General features: G+C 39.7%; 1 protein-coding gene across 1 annotated transcript in view; it reads left to right on the plus strand.

Moving 5' to 3' along the window:
- Nucleotides 1-22657, plus strand: part of LOC126854454 (uncharacterized) — a 28529-nt gene that overhangs the window by 905 nt on the left and 4967 nt on the right. The window contains exons 2-3 of the mRNA XM_050601223.1: nt 9281-11143; nt 22569-22654. Of these exons, the coding sequence (XP_050457180.1) occupies nt 10116-11143; nt 22569-22654 (1114 nt within the window). The 5' untranslated portion in view covers nt 9281-10115. The remainder of the gene's footprint in view (nt 1-9280; nt 11144-22568; nt 22655-22657) is intronic.

Here is a 22657-nt window from a genome sequence, read left to right on the forward strand (position 1 = left end):
CTCTCTCTCTCTCTCTCTCTTTTTTTTCTCTTGTTTGCTAGCTCGCTCGTTCTCTCTTCGTTCCACGGCGAGCTTCACTCAACATACCAAACCGGTATATAATTTCGGTGAGGCCATATTTCTGTATTACAGATACACACGCGAAAATGAACTTTCTTTAAACTTGCTCTTTTTATTTAGTTGCGTTTAATTTACGTTTCTGTATTTATTACATTTTTTCAAAAATGTCACTTGTCCGTACGCGAGACATGATAAAAATGTTCCGTTAGTGCGAGTGCGTACTTTTATGTGGACAGTAAAGCCGGTTTCTCTCTCTCTCTCTCTCTCTCTCTGCGTCAATTGATTTTTAATAAATTTATTAACGGACAAATTCCTTTGACGAATTCGCTCAAGTGACATTGGTACAGCGATCTCATTCACGCGAAACATCTATTTGTCTAACTTTAAATTCGAGAAAAATGAATTAATTATCTCGAATAATATATATGTCTTGGCAAGCTTTGATTATTTATAAAATTATTGACAAATATATCGCAAGTAATTCATATTAATTTGCTTATAATTGGTTACACACACAATCACTTTAGAGCAGTACTAATGAATTAAAATTTTCTATTAACGAAATTATATTTTGTTATTTTTTTTTTTTTTTATATTAAGAAATTGCAAAAGGTGTCACGGAAAAAAATGCCATTTCCTTTTCCACTGAAACAATAGCTGCAGAGAGATGAGAGAAAGTTTCTCGTATTAAAAATTATAGTGAATGCTCTCTAGAATTAAATCTCTCCCTCACGCTATTTTTCAATCATATAGCATTACAATCCAAATTAAAAAAAATTGACTCGATTCTTAATTATATTTAATCGACTCTGTTCTCTCAATTTACGCCGCAGTATGTAAGTTGTGATACCGCGATCTATAAACTTTGAACAGTATCATCAGAGATAGCCGATCTTGGTAATTTGCAGAAAAACAATTGGGTCACGAACGAGATTAGTTCGTTACGTCATTGCCATACAAGTTCGCGCTGTTTCTGACGTTTCGTATCCATGCCAAACATTGCTTGCGCGACCTATTTCTCTCTCTTCATCGAGCAAACACGCATGTTTTGCTTCAGTCATGCGGTGTCCTTCCATTATTATCATCAGATAAACAAATGGATGCTTGTTTATTTTAAAAGAAGCTTCGTTCTAAGAATGCCACGTGCGTTATTACGAATGTGTGTATCGTAAAATTAATCTCGAGGCGAAAATTATTTTTTCGTATACACGCGGTACATTCGTACATTCCGCGGATTTTTAATTAATTACGTCGATCTTAAATCGTACTCAAATGAACGTCGAGCCTCTGATGACGAAGATTTAATGCGAAGGTTGTGGCAAAGGCATTCTCCTTAGTTCTGGCTCAAGGTCGGATTATTTAAGAATGCCCAAAGCACACGGACGGATTTCGTTACGGTTGTCGTTTATGGGGAATAGATAAAGTTGGAAAATAGCGAAAAGCGAGTCGTACGTGCCTTGAATTTTCTTAGGCTGTCGACATTCGTTCATTCACCGACGCTCGTTCATCGCGAGAAAAGATTCGCAAGCAGCAGGTGCATTGTACCAATGCGACAGGAATGCGTTCCCGAAGGCATTTCAGACTTCTTATTATTTCTTCTTTTTTAATAGATACATGTCCATTTTTCTTTGGGACATATATACATACATACCTCCTTCACGCTTTTCCCTATTTCTTTTGTTCTTGTATATTTTTTCGTTTTTTCGTTTTTTTACTACGTTAATTAATATGATAGTTTTATTAAAAAAAATATTTAATTAAATATTATCTTTGAAATATTTATTTTTTGGGATCGTTACAAGGACGATCTCTTTGAAAGCCTATAATATTTTTTTTTCGGAGCTTTAACGATACTTGGATAGTATTTGCAAATTGAGTTTCTCGCGAGCATCAAGATGATGATTCCCCTTGTTGCGCACTGCAACACGATATTTTATTCCCAGCTTGTGCCCATTCATGTCGCGACAGTATTGGAAGCGAGGAAGAGACGCACTCGTATCTTGTTCTCTATCGCGATCCGATTTGTGGGCACTCAGATTTTTCTTTTTCCTGTTCTTCGTTCTTGGAAATACGAGACGCGCGCGTTTCGGTTTTAATACCCGCGTCTCTCCCTCATCCCGCGAAACGTCAGAGACTCGGCAAAGTGGCAGCGTGTGGCATGCGTATTCATGCGTTAACCGCAACGACTCGTCTCTTTCTTGGCTGGCGGTAACAATGGCGTTGGCGGCGATAATTCTATCTTCTCGTGTAAATCATATATTAACACACTCGGCAAGCAAAATCGCGTGCAAACAAAAAAGGGACAGAAATTATAATGCCGACAATTACATGAATATTTGTAAACCGAAATTTTGTGCAATTCTGTCTAAAGAAGCATATGACTATAAAATAAAGAAATACAAATTTTCTAATGTAAACATAGTGTTAATGTCAATAATATCGGAAGAATACAGTAAAAAATCAAAAAAGTAATTATGATTCGTAGTAGTGCTTTATCTCTTGCTTTATATTGTCAACTTTAGATTGTCAGACTTTACCGCGTAAATTTCGTGTTCCCTGTTATTTTCTCTTTTTAACGACAGTGATATTTGTTCGTCGTAACATACTTTAAACGATGGCGTGAGGCCAAATTGCGCGCGGTTTTGAGCCGCACCGTGGAATTATCCTCTCGGCGTGTGCGGTCGCACGGTATGTCGTTTTGCAATTTTCTCTCCTTTCCCACAATTCTTCCTTGCATTCTCTCTTCTTACCTTTGCCCGATCCTGTCCGACGCGCTCTCCTCCCTACTTTCTCATCTCTCGAAGCAATCGTATTGTTCGAGAACAGATTCACGATCTTCTCGACGAGATATGGATATAGCCAATTCTAATAATATTAGATGATGCTAATGGCACGTAATTAAATTGTATTTGTCGATATTTATTTTATAATTAAAAATATGATTTAGAAAAAATCGATTAATTATGACAAAAAATTGTAGAGATCGGCTATAAGATAATCTCCTAAGCAGTATTATTTATATCTGTTTATAAATTATATTTTTTATATACAGAATGATTAGGGGAAGAAAGGTTCTCTTCTTATTTATTTTTTATATTAAAACATAATTCAATTTTGTTGAGAAAAAATTGATTCGATCTTATTATCTAAAATTAAATTAGCCAAAAATCGTTAATGATGATTAAAAAAATATTTGAAGATTTTTGAAACTCGTCTATATGATTTTCTCGATCTCTTCTGAGGTTGTCAATACCTGCCTGCCCTGTTTCTATCTTATATCCCCTAAAAATTCCTCGATTTGAAAGCTTTCCGTTTCGTGCTAGGGAATGACGTGCCATTCATTCGCCGCTCAGTCTATCAGTCCCTAACCTGTCTGTGTATCTTCCACCTGTTTTCTCGGGGAGCAGCGCGATCCGCCGGCAGGTAACAGCGATCTCGGGCCCGCTCTACGCGATTCCGCGAAACAACGGCGGCGAGTAGAGCAAAAGCGATCGGTGAGCGCGAAGAAGCGCAAAAAAAAAAACGAGGAAGAAAAACAGGAGGAGAAGAGTCGAGGATCTCGTCATCGCGGAGTGACTCTGTAAATGATTGAGAGAACGCCCGTCCAACGTTTTTTGTGTATGCCATAAAGCAAGCAAGAGCGATCGCGGCCATCATCGCGGGGCAGAGAGGCGAAAAAGGCCGAGAGAAGCCGGCCATAGATAGGGAAGACAGAGAAAGTCAAGCGGGCAGAGAGACGGCCCGGCATCGAGACGAAGCAGGAAGAGAGGGAAGGGGGATGGGGTCGATGGGGCCCTAGCTTGCGTCCATTCAGCAGGCACCTGCCACGTTAAATTCGGCGGGCCCGGACGCGTACGCGTAGGGGCCCCGTTCTCGTATCGGTCTGGAATGGGGTGAGGGGTAGGGGGGAGCGAGGAGCGAGATCGAATACGCAGGGCGAAAGGGTACACGGAGAATACGCGGTAGATAAAGAGACGAGGAAAGAGAAAGGGGGAGAAAAGGGCAATACGGTGAGAAGGAAGAGATCGAGCAAGTCGTGGCGAAGAAAGAAGAAGGAGGAGAGGAAGGGGGCTCCCTTGGTGTGCAGGTACATCTTTCTTACATCACTGCGCTCTCCTCGCAACGTTCTCCTAACCCGTAGCAGCGGTTCAACGGTAGAAAAAAGGAGAGATATCACGCCGATAGCATAATCCTCTCTCTCCTCCCTCCAGCTTCCCTTTCTCGCTCTCGTTGCCTTGCACCTTTGCAGAGGCCCGTCGCGCTTGTTACTCGAATACTCTCCTTCTCTCGTGGCAGTCGTGGAGCCTCTTCTCTCCCTTGCATTCTCCTGCCACCCGGCTCTTCCCTCTCTCTCTCTCTCTCTCTCTCTCTTTCTCTCTCTGCTCTGCTTGTCGCATTCTATACCGCCCTTTCTCTTCTATTCTCGCATCCCTATATCCTCGACTCTGTATCCCCCTCCTCTCTCGAGGTTGCAGGCATGCGAGTGAACTGTACCTTGCAACTGTTATCTAGGCAACGACCTTGCCTTCTCTATCTCTCTTTCGAACTCTCCTTTCCCTCCTTATTTCTCTCCCTCTGTCTCTTTCCTCGCTCTCTCTCTCTGTCTCTCTTCCTTGCCCTCTTACCGCCGTGTCGAGACCCGACTCCACGACCGGATCCTGGTATACGTGCGTACGTACACTAGCGCGAGGCGTAAGTTCATCGGTCCGCGGTCGGAAAATCATTGACCTTGCTGCAGATCTAGTCGCAATAGATGATCCCTCCAGTGCCCATATTTATTGCGACCGTTACGTGGAAACAGAAACAGCCGCGCGCGAGCCTTTGCTCGACGCCAGGGCATCGATTCGCCCCGTTAGCGCTTCACGATCCGCTATCGAATCGTGACCACGATGAAGCGGGTCAAAACGCGTTATCTTGGTGACACGCGATGTATAACAAAATCGTCGGATGTTAAAACTGATATTTGATGCGGATTACTTTCGCATTATAATAACGTTATAGCGACACATCTTCCGGGAATCACACTTATTATATAATCATTAGGAAACCATTAACGCGATTTCACGAGACTTGCATTCACGCGATAATATGAGAGAGGCGCTTGCAACAAGAAACGAAGCTTCTATAAATATATCATTTAAGGAAAAAATCATTAACCATAATAGAAAGTATAATGAAAATGAATTGAACATTTGCATATCATCAGATTATAATTCGAATCATAAACAATATAAAGAATTGATTTATCTTATAATTATCGACTTAATCGATGTTGACATTTTTTTAGAGGATAGTTTTGAATTGCGTCAACTAACCGATAATGGAAAATTTGGAAATACTTTTGCAGGTCGCCATGCGATATGTATTGTAAGACGATACGATAGTCGCTGAATAAATGGTGATGATAAGAATAGATGCGTTGTTCATCTTTGAGAGAGATCTATTTATCTCATAAATATCGATCGCGAGAGAGGAGTCGATCGTCCTCCGCGAATGTCGACGGGAAATAAAAGAAGGAAAACGATGCCGCGACCGCAACGGAAGATGACGAAGTTGTGAAATTGGATAAGAGCGGTGAGCAACATAGGACTTCGCTCGCGTACCCAGAGAAGCCTCACACATACACGTAATCCCATAATAATTTCTCTAACTGCGTTATAAGCGCTGAAATAACATCTCGCAAGAACCTGCAACTGGAAAAAGAGATATGGATAAAATAATTAATCTCTTATTTTAAATTAAAATGTTTATTTCATTTTTCTGCGCGACATGCGGTATCATAAAAGGATTTTTAATATTTTTCAATATGCAAAATTAATTGTTAATTCTTTGTTAAACAAAAATTATGATCCCGTCTCTTAAAAAAAAAAAAAAAAATGCTTTGTTAAAAAAAAAAATTACTTTCTCTTAAATGTTAATTTAAAATATGTAGAACTTAGTTAAATAAAAATTTAATATTAAAATCTAAAATTATCTATAATATCAATATCTGAAATTTTACTTTTAGATTGACTTATATAACGGTGTAAATTGAAAAGTATCAATACAGGATAATGAACCTGCAAGTAATCAATGCAAACGCGATACGTAAGCGAACGTCACTCATTCTGGTTAGAGATTCCCATCGCGATGGGAATGATGATAATGATGTCAATAGCACCGTGCCGATAATATCGCGGTTGTCGCTAATAAGCGACTTCCTCAAACTCCGCGCTTCTCTGTTTTCATGCAAATCACGCGGCCGTAAACGCGGCGATGGAGAATTTAAAGGTATTCCGTATAGACAGGCTAGTGATTCGCGTCATTGAAATCTACATGTCATTTTCACTTTATACAAGCACGTCTTTACCAATGTACCTGTCGATTACTACTTCAGCGAAGAACAAGTAATCAATTCGCTGGGCACACAGGCGTATTGATTAACATGACGTAAAGACAGCGTTTGGAGTTCTGGATGCGAGACTGATGACAGATGCAATTTTTATACTATTCTAAGCCCGCCACAAGAAAATATCGATAAAAAACAAAGTCGTATAATCCTGTCGTCCGTTTTGCAATCTTGCAAAATTTTATTTATCAAAGTTCGGTCATTTTACAAACGTCGTTATCCGATATGGAATTCTATCGGAGTTCTACTCGTCACGTGAGTTTACGCGCGCGCTGATATCGATGCGGAGATGCGCTTTCCGCCGTGAACGGCAGGCTGGACGTCCGGAATGCGAGCGGAACCCGTTTCTATGAGTCAAGCCCGACTATTGACAACGGAGAGAGAACGAGAGAGAGAGAGAGAGAGCTGCCCGCACGCAGCTCACGATAGCCAATCTTGCGGTTCTGGATCGTAGCACGCGATCCAATGTATCGCGCGGCAGCTCGAGAGAGAGAGAGAGAGAGAGAGAGGAGGAATTTGCGGGATCGAATCACGTTACGCCGCGAAGATCGCCGTCGATCGGGATGCAGGGTACCGTGACGACGAGATGCACGTAGAACCGCATTTAACGTGTAATTGGTTCACGGACGATGAATAACACGCGACTTTTATATACACGGTTCTTTTACAATTAAATAAAATTGCGCGCGCTCTTATGTTATTCTATATCTAACCAGCGGCATAATAAATTTCCGAACCCCTCCCTCGATCGGTTATCACATACTTATGATGCAGCTAGGACTACGAATTACAAAAAGAAATGAAATTTATCCAAGTTGTCAAAACGATTATTTATTATAGGAATAAAATGCAAAGCAATATACATATACATATTAAAAGTAATTTTATTAAAGTCAATTTTCTTTGTTTGTTTTGGAATGTGCGAAAAAAATACGAGGCAAGGAATATAGTCAACAAATATTTTTTATACGAAGAAAAATCATTCTGCGCGAGTGTACATTTTTTCACGCGGCGTCACAATCGAGTTTATCGATCCGGAATGACAGTCTTCATGGTTTGCAGTAACAACACACGGTATATTATCATCCATTTAATCGTTGCGTTGCGTGCCATAGATTGATACTACGACTCTTTTTTTTTTGCTTGTTTCGCGCTTTTATCTGTTGTACTTTTCTTAGCTTCGTTAATGTTTATTGATACATGATCGGAAGCTACCATTATTATTTTAACAAGATAGGATTGTGTGCGTATATAATATTATAATTACATCGTAAAACTATTTTTAATTTTATTTTTAACTATTTCTTAGACGCATTTACAATCGATTTCCTCTTTAAAATTAATTATTATTTCCGCATATCTTAATTTTTTAATAAATTAAATATTTCAATAATTAAATTTTAAATTGACATTCTAAAAATATAAAACTTGAATTGTGTTAAATTTAATTGATCTAATTTAGCAGATTATTTATTAAAAATTCTTCAAATTATATAATATATAAATATTATACAATTCAATAATTCAATAATTTTTTAATGTGATAACCTGATGAAACATATTTAATACCACATTTGATTTCATGGGTAGATTTCTAATCGCAATTTCAAAATACAGAGTAGATAACTTTATTATGCATAATCCATTAGATAAATAAAGAGAGGAGCTCGCGTGACCCGCTCGTGCCGAGTGAGAGGAAATGCATGAACAATATCTATGAACGAGCACCCGGGAGAGAGTCCTGTACGGTCGTTGAAAGTGATAATACACGGTAACGCAAAGTATGTATCGGCGCAATTGGGTCCCGATAGATCGCCCAGTTTTCCCCCGCGATTCGCTTATCTGCCTCGCAATGACCGGCAATTTGTCTTCGTATTCCTCGCGTCGCAATCAGATATATACACAACGAGCGCGCGGGCTTCTCGGCCGCACTTCGCTTCGCATCGCGGCCTTTCCGCAAGCGCGTGCACCGCTAAAGGTCATCGTCTAGTCTAAGTGTTACGCGCACCACCGTGAGATCTTTCTAATTACGCCGCTGGGATTCTCGAGATTTCTAATCTTGATAGGATCCGCTGTGCATTTAACACGCTTTCGGGTTTTATACGCGAAGAATAAAATATTTTTCGCCAGAAAAACTTTCAACAAATTTATTATATATTTGTTGCAAAAAAAAAAAAAAATGTCGCAGAAGTAATGAGATATGATTAGTTAGAGAATTGAAGAAGCAGATGTTGTGAAATTATAAAACAAGCACTAAAAAGTTGTTTACGTTCTGATTGAGATGTGTGCTGGAAAAAAAAATTGCGACAATAGCTTTGATCCCACAATTCTTTAGCGTTATAGTATGTGTTAGTCGTTAAGGATATAATCGCGTTTTAAAACCTTTCGTCATGATACGATCGCTTTACAGTCCATTAAAACGAAACGATTCTTTACTTGTCAGTACTTGAGAGGTACTCTCGCTTGCTCACTCTTGCGAAAAGATTCTCTTACAATTTCCGTTTAATCGATAGTTTTTAGCTGAATTCTCTAGCTAAATCTTTGTGATTTTTTTCTTCATACATTAAAGCCATATAAAATTTTTTAAATTCCGTTTGTTTGAAGCGAAAACCCTCGCGTGTGATTAATCGCGTTTCGTCTCGCGCAAAACTTGAGAAAAGCCGAATAAGAGAGAGAGAGAGAGAGAAGAATATTTTCCGTGCTTCGCCGCCACACTCCGGGTAGATTATACCCCGTATCTATCCTTCTTTTTACGGTCCGACTATTCCGACCGACAGTGCAGAGAGAGAGTGAACAGTCAGTCCATTAATTATTTCCTCCGACCTGTTTCAGAGGCACCGCCGGCACCATCTCGGGAGCCATGCCGGCTGACGAGCTCGCGCGTACCCGACGAGAAGACCGAGGTGGTAGAAAACCGAGCTTACAGCCGCCTTAACGCACGCACGCACGCACGACCGACCGCGTCGTTTTGCCTCGATAGAGAGAAGGAGTGCGAGAGTGTAAGAGAGAACTCCCTTCGCGGATCGACCCGCGGATCATGCCCTTAACGAAGCACGTTGTCGTCGCATAGTTCTGCGCTCCGATATGTGAGAGAACCGCCGTCTGGTGAATGTCGTCGCCATGGTGGAGCAACTGGTGTGCAGCAACTCGCTGAGCCCGGGAACGTAGCGTCCACATAAGCGCCTGTGGTTCGCACATATAAACGTACTTCTTCTAGCTGTAAAGAATTAATTACGACGAGAAGGTATTTCCGGCTCGAGAATCGTTCACGATAAATGACGTGCCTTTATGGCTTATATAACGAAGATTGAAATCGGACCTAAAGATTAAAATCAACGAATAGCGTGTTATGAAACGACGAACTTGGTGCGACTTGCAAGCTTAACGAGCAATATAATCCATTGTGGAACGTTTACAAAGCGTGATGAAGAGAGAAGTGATATTTCTGACGCATGAAGAATCTAGATTGAAAAGGATAAAGTATATAATGTATTAATGTGACTTGGAAACGATATGAAGAATCTAATCTGAGGAAGATCGAAGTTAATAATCAATGTGACTCGGTGTAATTCAGTAGTCTCTTCAGTCACGTAGCCGTCATGTGAGGATCTGCAGGGAAGAAAAGAGAAGAAGCCTCACCCTGTGTGACACCAGCGAGTGTCGAGTAATGCTGAAGCACATCTTGACGGGGCAGCCGTCGTCAACGGGCTCCAGGCATCATCATAATGATTATCAAACGAGCTCGGGCTCGTTGCACGGCGGGCACCATCATCACCATTTGCACAATAACTCGCTGCACCAGGAGCAGCAACCGCAACAGCAGCAGCCGCAATCGCAACAGCATCACCACCATCATCATTATACCGGAGGCGCCGGGACAACGCGCGGTGGACATCGCGGTAACAACGGCGGAATCGATGTGTACGACTCCATGGTGCAGAGATCGATGGCGCATCAATCGGCGACGACGCCCTCGTCGACACACCGGCATCCGTTAAATCACTCCCAGCTGAGCGTCAACAATCTGTCGCAACGCTTGAATCACTCGCACGCGCTCAATGTGTCGACGCTGTCGACCTCCAAGCACTCGGTCAACAGCGTCAGTCCGGTAGCCGGCGCTAATGGTAACAATAACGGCGCCAACAATAATAATAACAACCATAACAACATTTCGGTCGCGAGTCAGCTGGGCCATACCGTCATCTCGCAAACGAGCGCCTTGCATCAAGATCGTCCGAAAGCGAACGGTGGTCTCGACATCTCCAGGCTGTCGCGGTTGCCGAGCCAGAATACGCCGTCACCCGCACCTGCCGCACCTGCGCTTCCTGTCGTGGCCGGCCAGGTAGCTGGCGGGCCAACGGTAATACCCCTCAATACCTCCTGGTCCTCGTCCCTGTCTAGGAATCTTCATCGGAACGACGAAGCAGGCGTGAAAGAGATGCTGACGAGCCTTGGACTATTGTGCCTAGTGTCTCTACTTCTGGCACTGCTCTCAGTTATCTTTCTGTTGAAAATCTCACCGCTCACAGTCACGTCCAACAGTCTCATCAGTCCCGAGGAGTTTGTCATTGTTTATGAGGTCACCCTAGCGTTGTGTGCTCTCGCCCTGTCGCTCAACTTGTGTTGTCTGTTGGTCTGCGCCATACAGTTCCTTTTCGCGGTGAAACTCGTCAAGACTTCGTACCAGGGACACCGGTAAGTCGCTAAGACTCATAATTATCACATTTTCTTTTCTAATATTTGGAAAGATCACTAAAATCTATTATTAGTTCTATTATTATTATTATTACTATTATTATAATTAAGATTTGATATCTTGATGCTGCTCAATAAAAATACTTCGGATCTTGATAGGGCAAAAAGATTCCGAGGCCGCTCATGGACTTATTAATCGGCGAAATGGTCGATGACTAATGAACGAAATGAAAAGAACCGATACGGTGCGCCTGCGCGCCTTTGACACGCTGGAATCCAGTTCAATTATTTTTAAGCTCTAATGGGAGGGCCGGCCATCCCGTACGATTCGGTGCGGACAAACCGAAATTCGCAATTAATTAACGCGGTAAAAAAGCGATGTTCTTCCCGCGACCGACCGATTTGGAACGGCGCGCAGTAACATCCCCGTCGTTGTGTTGTGACCTCTGGACTCGATGTCTAAAGATCGATTCACACTCAACACCATACAGTTCGGATAACAAGATCAGGTTTTATTCTCTTATTGTAAGAATAATTTTGCTCGTTTTTTATGAATTTTAATCGTTAATTATTCATATACAGTAGTAATATAATAATAATAATATGCAAATTTTAATAATAAAATTTCTCATTTTATAATAAATCTTACAGACTTAAACAGGCCTTCAAAAAATTCGTTAAAAAATAATAAAAAAATATTTTTTTTAAGAAAAATTGAAATTAAAAAAGATGAAATTAATTCTGCCGTGATTTTTATTATAATAAATGATTATCATATTAACATCTGTATATATAAAATTGTATAAAAGAATTTACAGATTTTGTGATTGTTCAGTGTGTATTAGTCTTAACGTGCCGTGCTCTTTGAAGTTTTTATTACGAAACGTATCGCATCGCGGAAAATTGTGGTCGCGGATTCCTTTATACGTCCGATAAAAGAATGGACATCGGATCCCTCGTAATCCTCCTTAAGACGCGTAATAAATGGTTCGTAATCTTGATTCGACGCAATGCGCCGATATCTTAGCTAACATCTTAGCTAATAAGCAGTGCGCGAAAAAAGAAAAAATGACGAAGAAGCCGACAAGCATTATTGCTGTTGCCGCTATTGCTTCAACATTATTTTCGACATTCGAGCGAAATTATGCAAACCGGGAATTTTGTACGAATGGAAGAATGCGGCGCAATTGCATTTTTTTTTTTTAGCGACGACTGTATCGCGTCGGATTATGAAAAATTTTATTGATACTCTTGTTAACATTCTTAATATATAAACGATCACGAATATATTATATTTTCAAATTTTAATATCACTTCACTTAATGTAATGTTTTAAGCTTATAAAATCGTGTATTTGTAAGAATTCCAGATTATAAGAGATCCAATATTTTAAAGATATGAATATTTTCTTAATAATGGAAAAATATCATTAAAGATTTCAAGGTTCTATGTAAGTCGAAATAACATATTATACTAAGCAAAGAAATACATATTTAAGAATTTATAATGAAAGGAAATTTAGAAAAAAAATCTACAGATTCGAACATTTCACAATTTTAATAGTCAACGATTTAAAAATTCAACATAAGTTTAGAAAAAAAAAAATTTAATACATTCAAGTATATCTCTAAATAGCATTCGTCTCGAGTGCTAGTTAAACATTCCGGAAAAGAAACGATTAAGTATGCAAGAAATTCCGAACAGCCTGTGAACCTTGCACGATACACGTAAAGACGATCCGGTAATTGCACAGGAAGCGATGAGACTCGCGTAATAGGATGTAATATAGGGGACACCGAATCTGCCGTTTAGAAAGGAGGGATGGATTCTTCCCGTGGAATCGAAGGAAGCGATTTATACGCGGATATCGGGCCCGCATTCACGGGTGTTCTTCGTTTCTCCTCCCGCCTCGATCTCACGATCGCGTCGTCGTCGACATACGCGATCAAGATCGTCCGCATCGGAATGAAATGGGGTTCCCAGTCATCCATGCGTACACTCGCCGTATACTCGCGCGCGAATATATATGTACATATATATATATATATATATATATATATATATATATATATATACGGGTAGATTTCGTATCCAGTATGAGGGTATTCGTAGTGCTGCCCCTGCCCCTTTCCCTTCCCCCTGCCTTCCCCCTTTTCCGACACGATATATCAGCGTCTTACCGTGCGAGAGTTCCTTCTCACGGAGAGAGGCGCAAAAATTCGCATTACGCGCGTGTAAGCGTGCATGTACACGCACGGATCGAGAACACGAGTGGAAGAGAATCGGAGCGAGACGCAGATAGATCGCGATGTCGCGATTCTCCGAAATTACCCTCGTTAAAGAAACGCGTTGATGCGATCATTCTTGGGGATCTCTCCCGAAGCGTGACCTCTTTTTTCCAGAACACAATGTCGGGCCCGAGTAACTGTAGAGTGCTTAAGAACAGTGGATGACTTTTCGTAAAGGAGAGGAGTAAGAATATGACGTGGGGGACAAAAAATTTTCAGACGATGACAATTTGTTTTTTATGTGATTTAAAAAAAATAAATTTAAATATTGATGAATATTTTAATACGAATGTGCGACAATTATTAAAAAGTTATTATTAAAATATTACATCAAAAATATTATTTGGAATTTTTATAATAGATTATTTGTTTAATTTTTGTGATTTTCATGTCATTTTTGCATTATTAATATCTATATCTTTGTCATATCGCTGTGTCTAAAGAAAAAATATATTGGGGACCTTTCGATTTTACTATTTCGCTTATTTTCATTCGCGAAAACGTGATGTATAAACTCAGATGAATCGACGCGCGTATAATACGTAGAACTCATTTTGCCGCAGTGGAAAAGGACGAGAAAATTCCGAGTAGAGTCGTAGAACAGGTAGGAGCGGAGATGGCCATTAATGACCGCCTTGACATTAAATAAGAAAAACAAAAAGGGCTTAAGAATGTACGTAACGATAACTTCCTCTTGTTTCTCTCGCGTACATCCGCAGTATCGCATTTTTCTGCCGTTAGAAAATCTATAGGTCAATAAAACGCGATTAATGTCTCTTTCTTTTAACGCTGACAGATTTGTATTTTTGCGCGACTAGCGACTCAGACGTATTCTTATTTCGTATATCTTATCGAACAAAGATAATGGATGCCCTCTTTTTATCCGTCGTCGACGTTACTCGGCCCTTACCGTCTCCACTTTCGAGCTTCTCTTACAAGGTTTTCATTTCTGGATTATATCTAGAGAGATTCCATGTGCCATGAAGACGGCTGTAAAACCTAAAAGTTTGAAAAAAGAATTTTCTGAGATGAAAATTCTTCGGATAACTGACCGGACGATTGGTATCTTCCTCGAAAATATTTACGCATTAATAGAGATATATAAATAGTTTGTTCCGAAAAGACAGAACCTGTTTTAATTAAATCCTTTCGTAGACGGCAATTAATTTTCGTTAGTTTTCGTGATTATAAAATTTCTCTTTATCGGCATCACAATCTCAAAAAATGTTGTTGATCAATTTCTCATTCGACACATAATGGGAATATATATATATATATATATATATATATATATATATATATATATATATATATATATACCATGTGTTAATATTATAAATACGTGAAAGAGATAAAAGAAAAAATAAAAATAGAACATATACATACTTTCCTAAAAAATATTTTTAAATATTTTTAAATTAATCTTTTTCGTTATTTAATTATATCACAAGGTAATAAAAAAATTATTAATATTTTTTTTTATTATTAATGTTTAATATCCGATGTTGAAAGTCCTTGATGAAATCCTGGGCTTTTTCAGATAAGTTAAAAGCGACAGGCAGACAGATCGCAGACGCGCGAAAGACTGATAAAGTAACGATGCTTGCGCATATAACTTGAATGTAGGTGACGGGTTAACGGCTTCTTTCTAAACAATATTCTGTGCCAACTGATAAGTGCAACGATCGATCAGTGTGCATGCTATTTTTACGCTATCACGAAACGTTATAGCCCTACCTCTACGTTCATGAAAAAATAATGGACTGCAGTTCTCGCATATATAGGTGACTAGGAAATTCATAAACAATTGTTTAGGAAGAGCTCAAACACTTTTTTGCTAATATTTCGTCACAAGATCACAATCGCTAAGATTTAATTAATAATTTAATTAAAATTTAACGAAGCACTTTCGATTTTTTTTTATTAATGATAAATAATATCTTAAAAAATTGTCAAGTATTTTACTTGTATTTATATTTTGAATGCAATGCGTATATTTTTAATATAGATAAAGATTTAACGTATATGGCTTTGATCGAGTAAACGAAACTCTTGGCGTAACGTGATGGAATGAGCTCTGGTATTCAGGTTTGGTTTTCGTCATTCGCAGCGTAAATGTCTTAGTTACGAGACTCTACTAATAAATCTGCGCGCAGCTGCCGAATAAATACCAAACAGACGCGCCGACATGTTTCAGAGAGTTTTGAACCGTAGAATTATAACCGGGTCCGATATGCTAATTCGATCAAAGCGAGCGTTGGTAGCTTTGAGTTACGTTCGCGGTTATTAATAGAATTCAACGGAAATTCGTAAGGAAACAGATTCGTCGGTTTATCGTTAATTATTCTATTTTTGCGCAATTATTTCCAACGTTCTGATAATTTAGGTCACTTTTCAGACAACTCGAAACGTAAGCTCGCTAACTACACTTATAAAATATTACGTCGCGTGTCGAGAAAATTCTTCGCGTGCAGAACGATGACCTAGAGATAAAATGACGTAAGGCGGATCGCTATCTGTCCGAAATACAAGGTTCTTATCCGCTTGAGGCCGTCAACCGAAGACCAATAAAATTCGTTCGTCGTTGTTGAAGTTAGGATGTCGACTCCCCTCTCTCTGTCCTTCCTGGCGTGAGTACATCACGTACGAAAGAGAAGAATCCCAAAAATTTGCGTACAGATGACTCGAGTACGAATGATGGAATCATTCGGGGAATTTGTTTCTTTACGCAATCTCCGCAACGAGATATCGAATTGCGAGGACTCTCTCTCCCTTCTCCTCTCCTCTCCCCTCCCTCGTCATTCGAGGAAACCTTATCTGCGTCGGTAAAAACACCTCTTGTATACATATATCTTTGATATCGTACACGCGCGGCCCTCGCTCTGGTTCTCCTGGCGTCTGGCTTATGTCCCGTCAGCTTATGTCTCCGATATAAGCCGTCTCCGTCGGGGTATACGTTAACCAACAGCTCGCCAGAGCAGCGTTATTCGGCTCCTCTCGAGTACTACTTGACATTCCAGAGAGACCTCTGGATCCCGCGTCTTATCGTGTGTCCGCCCGCTCTCTTCCCCCTCCTTCCCTTTTCGGAGATATTTAGGAGGCACATAAGTGAAGAAAATAAATTTGGCGACGAAAAAGCGTATCTCTGTATCTCTGAGACGGTGGAGAGGGGAGAGCACGTCGATTGGTTTTGACATATTTATTAAGTCGTTGCATATGAAATGTCATTTTATATCGTCGCGACTCTCGGGTAATCTTTCCGAAGGATCAAAATATATTTGCGATGGAGAGAAGAAACTTCCGCTATGTTTTTGTGTAGGGAGACTATTTACATAATATCGTTTCGATCAAAAGTACAGAAAATTTAAGAAAAGCATTAAGAGTAAGAGATATGTGCTTACGGCTTTAATAATTTCTACACGTTAAACTTCGTGTACTGATATGTATTCTGGACGTCCCTGTAGACTTTCGACGAAAAAAGGATGAGTTTTTTGGGCTTGCATTCTTTTCTCAGGACTATCTTCTCCGAAATACCGGTAGACGCGTACATTTCAGGTTCTCTCGCGTTCAAACACTTGACGAGATATACCGTTTGTGTCCATAATACCTTGACAAAACACAGAACCTCGAGGAGCGATTATTCGCACCGTCAGCATCATCGAAGTAGCGTGTACCTTCGGTACACTCGAGTTAATTAATGCGGTCCGCTACAATCTCTCGGATGTGAAGGGAGTTCAATCGCGAGAGAAGAATTCGAGAGACTCTCGATCGTTTTACTTAACGAATCTGTTCATATATTTATACAAATATTTGTGACCATTCGTGAGATCCTTTCAACGTTTCTTACAAATCGATCCCATTTCATTTGCTTACACTCGCGTGATATCCGTAAAAGGGGAAACAATTGTCGCTACTTTGATGGTACTTTGTCAGAGCGTGACAGATATTTCTCGTTTAGGAGAACCGATCGATCAACCGTATGTCGTCAGCCGTACATATGTCGGCAATATTCTCGGTCGTGAACGGAACAAAATGATCTCTACGCGTATCGCGGTAAGTGACGAGAGCGATCGGTCACGCTGTCTCTCGAACGACGTGTCGTAAAACCGACAATGGCCGCGTGGACGAGACCGAGATGCGAGCGAACAGGTGCGACAGGAGGTGGGGATGGGAGGGGCGAGGACGGGAGGGAAGTCTTTCTCTCGGTAACGGTTGTCGCTCCGGTATAAAGTTGCGACGCGGCGAGGGCACCCTCAATTTTATTCGGGAAATGAGCCCCGGGCCCTTCGTCATTAAGTCCCTTCTTCCCGGTATCGGGCCGCCTGCGTGCTCGAGGAGAGACGGGAATTTTTCGCGGTGGACGCCTTCGGTGAATCTTTTATTTATTTTTTCTTTTTTTCTTTTTTTCTTTTTTTGTTTTCTTTTTATGCCGACCGCGACACGAATTATGTATACGAACACCTGTCGGCGCGAGAGGAGGGAAAAAGGATCGGGAAGGACTACGGGAGAGAGGAGGGGGGAGGGGGGGGGAATATCGCGGCTCCGTGGACCGCGTATGATCAGCGCGTGATCCATCATCCGACGTAACCGTTCTCGCAATCGCGGAGATGCCAATGCCGCGGAGCTATGCGGATGTAACCGGTCGACGATCCGCCATCATCGCCCGAGGTTCTCTTGAAAAATAGAAAAAAGAATAAAAATGTAAATCATTATTATCAAATTGCGCGCGGCTCCTCAAACTCGTAAAATTTCGAATAAAATCCGAAAAAAATATACCTGTGAAAAATTGATAAATATTTTTTTTTTTTTAAATATCTGTCTAGAACACTAAAAATACCGCAGATATAATTATATTTTCGTCTTCCGCAAATCCGTGCATGATATCGTTTACGGAAATTGGAGATTAGTAGTAGAGCCGATCATGCAACGCCGATTTCGCGCAAGGTCTTCCGGAAACCGGAAGGGGCACCGGAGAACGGTTTCGCTTCGCATCATCATCACTCGATCACGCGGTCCGCGACGGACCGTATAAAGGCAACGGCGAGGAAGGGCCCCGGCCTATCAGCGATACGCTCGCGTGCGTGCGTATATACAGATGTTGCGTCGTGTCATTCTCGCGCGAGCGCGCACCGGGATGTTACGCTCGTAGAATCGCTGCACGGATTTAACCGTTTCGCAACAGATTATATACGCGCCTCTTCCTGCAACGACGAGCCTCACGGGAAGACGCGATTATATATACACGCACGTGAAAGTATGTATGTGAACTCGTATGGTTCACTTGAGGAGATGATCGTCTTAAATCTCCAAAAAGTTCTAGAATGTATATATTTATTTTCCGATATTATATATTTATTTTCCGACCATCTCATTATGCATCTATCCATGTAAAGGCCTTCAGCCTTTATAAAACACAATGGTTTTGAAGTATTCTAAATAAAATTTGTCATTTATTATTATTAATTCTATTTATTAATGATATATCTCAATGGACCATCGAATTTATCAACACAAATGAAAATATCTCATAATACAAATAAACAATCATTAAAAATTTGATGGTACAGATTCTCTGCAATACAAAATATAATAAAAAATACAGTAAAAAGCAAATTTAGATTCGAAAACCGTATTACCGTTATCACCGTTATCAGAATACTAGAATACATCAAGCTTATCACAACCGGCTGTGATTCAAGAATCACTTTCCAGTAGCCAGATTCCCGTTCGAGAACAACGTTCTCTGAACTCGTTTCAGCACTGGTTAGTGAATGCATCGCGCGCGATTTTCCACGTGGTCATTAACAGCTGCGCCGGTCGCTGACATTCGCGCTTAATTAATAAGTCTTACCGCGCTTATAAATATCAACCGCTCCCGCGGATATTTCGGTCTGACGACGAATGTCGGGTCAATGTTTCCGACCATTCACTCGCGCGCCCATTCTCTTTCCCAGAAATGACCTACGCGATTGATCGCGAATGGAAGGCACTAATGCTGAAGACTACGATAATTTAATTAACGAAGGATATTCCGCGCGCGCGCGGAGGCTGAGAATTTTTCATCTCGACCGTTATCAACGGTGAATTTCCTTTTCGGATCCAGTTGCAACTGTAAATCCTAGGATAATTATCGCAGCAGTCGATACCAAGGATATACGGACGCGGGACAAACGAACGAGATGTTTGTTTGAAATAGCTTTCGTGCGAAAGATTCCTATTATGTGAAAATATATGCTGAGAGTTTACAATCCTGGGCTCATCGGAGCGCTTAACAATGCCACTTAACAGTAAGCACGCGCAACGATGCATATGTATGTTTTCACTTGTGTGCTCCTCTTTAAAGGAACTGGAGCGGATTATGGAATCATGAAATTTACGGCGTCACGTTGAAGTATTTGATGATTTGTTAAAATGTAATATAAATTTGACGTTATTTTACGTTATTCGAAATGTATGAGCAATTGAAACTTTTCCAGACTAATTTTCAAAGACCTTTCACAAAATTTTCTTTACGTGTACAGGGTGGGTCCAAACGTTCCGGCCAGATTTTGAGATTTTATAGAAAATTTAATTCTGAACAAAAAATTTCCGATAAATATAAGTCGAAAGATGCTTCCTTAAAAAGTTAGCGCAAAATGTTTACAGGACATTTTTTTCAAAATTAAATTTTTTATAAAATCTCAAAGTCTGGCCGAAATATTTGGGCCCATCCTGTATAATTAATAATTATGGAAAATTATATTACGTAAATTTATATAATAATTTTCTAACATTTTTTATAAAATTTATGCCATATCATAAAATGTATTACGCGCTACTATAGATTATCCGTCATCCTTCCTTCTCTTTCGTTTGACGAGAAAGGAAAGAGAAAAGTTCCCCGTTTGTGTTCATGTTTGACTGGTGTAACGGGTTAAAGTTGCAGCCGTTGAGCGCGTGATTTGTCACTCTCACGGCGCTCCGGAATGACTCGCTTCTCTATCGGGGCATTCAACAAAACCCCGTTGATCTTGCGCGTTAAGCAGGAAGACGCGTTGCCTTTGATTCAGCACGTTCATTCATTGGACCGTCGAGAGAGATGCATAAACCTGACGACGACGACAAAAGCATGCGCGTCTATTCAACCGACCCATTCAAATAATTTCGTCGTGAATGAAAGAATAGAAGAGAGACATACGTAACTAATGCAGAAATGCTAGCAATTCGCACAGGAAAGTCACGCGGATGGACGGAATTTGAAAACGGAATGCCGAAGAGAGAGAGAGAGGTAGAAGCCGAGAATTCGATTAATTTCGACATAACCGAATATTCATTACGAGATAGCGAGTCAATAAAAAGAGACTAGAAAATAATTGAAAATAATAAAATGATAAAATAATAAGAAAAAATACTGATAAATTATATGTAATATAAAACTTATATAAAATAATATAATAATATAAATATAAATATAAAATAAATAATATAAAAATAATAATATAAATATGAAATAAATAAAATATAAAAAAAAATAAAAAATAATATAAAAATACTGGTAAATTATATATAATATAAAATATTAAATAATAATTTATATACATTAGTAATACACCATAAAATATTTCTCATATGAATTTTGTTGTAAGTTCTCTTACGCGTGTAGGGCAAGATGTATGGCGAATCGCCGAGCATATCTCTCTATATCGGGACGTCTCTTGTGCAAAAACTTACGAATCTTCGTCTACGTGCCGTTTTTAAATGAGTATCATCTATCAGGTGCAACGAGGAATTCCCACGCAAGCGTTGCTACCGTCCTTCAGGGTCAATGATCTCTTTAGATATACGAGCGGGTCATGCGAAGCGATTAGAACTACTATTGTTCGAGACTTCTAATACCGGTAGTTTATTTTAGGGAAGTAAGATGATTTCAATTATATTTGATATCTTCTGTTTTTTTTTTTTTCTCTATAAAATCTCTCGAAAAATAAGCGGAAAGAATAGATATAAATGTAGCTACTCTATATGTGTAATATTTTTACAATAACATTCTAACTTGACGTACGAAATTTCGTAGAAATAATTTTTAATCATATTTTTTCTTTTCCCGCGTCTAATTTACATTTCAAATAACGTTACGGCATTTCATTAAGGCTCCTGTCGTCGTAAATTTCAATCACATTCAATAATCGGCTCACAAATAATTCATTTGAATCTCGCCTGAGCGCGGCATTATCTTGAAAACAGTATGGATCCTAATACGGTGAATCTAATCCAAGAGAGAGAGAGAGAGAGAGAGAGAGAGCCAAGATGGTTTCCCCTTAAGTAATAATCTTTATCACTACGCGCACACACACGCCACTATAGAGGAGCATTGTGGTAGACGTTTTATTTATGGAGAACCTAAGATGATTACGGGCCGAGGGCACTCCTAAATGTAGTGTGGCACCGACATATGAGAGATTAGTGTTGCGCCACAAAAACGCCTACCTAACTCGCATCTCCGTCGGGACCATAAATCCATTTGACTCTCTTTTGACGGGAATACGGTTAAACGTAATACCTTTGACGAAGACAAAAAAAAAAGGAACGTGGAGGATCACGTACTGTTACGTGCGCGCCGATCGTATTGCTGCACTTTCGCGATTATGCAATATTTGCCGAAGAGTAAGTTATTTTCTTACGACCTCTTTGTAAGAGATACTATTACATATATTTCTTGCCTCTCATCTTTCCGACACCCTTCACGAATCGCGATCGTGATATCGCGTATCGACAGATCCGTTGAAGATTGTGTACTAGTCGTCAGTTGCGAGAATTGAAATTATAATTACATTATTATAATTATAATTACACTTACAATAATTATAATTTGATGGCGCACGATATATTATAATTCAATTATAAAAATAAAATTTAATCTTAAAATTCTAAATATATAATAAATTTATGATAATATAAAATAATATATAATAAATATGTATAACAATTTTTAAATATATAATATTAGTTTTTAAGTAATTTTTGATATAATATAAATGCAATTTATCAGTAGCAAATCGTTATCATCGACGAAATCCTCGTGCTTCTTTATAACTCGTCCAATTATCGCGGAATCGCGATATTCATTTTCACACTCTCTGATTTTTCTTTTGTTTCAGGAGTAACAAGTACCTGCAAAAATCGTCCATCAGCCGCGTATGCGCCGTCGGAGGTTTTTTCATTAGCATTCCGGTCTTTCTAACCGGTA

Source organism: Cataglyphis hispanica, chromosome 14, assembly GCF_021464435.1.
Source record: "Cataglyphis hispanica isolate Lineage 1 chromosome 14, ULB_Chis1_1.0, whole genome shotgun sequence".
NCBI classification, from domain to species: domain Eukaryota; kingdom Metazoa; phylum Arthropoda; class Insecta; order Hymenoptera; family Formicidae; genus Cataglyphis; species Cataglyphis hispanica.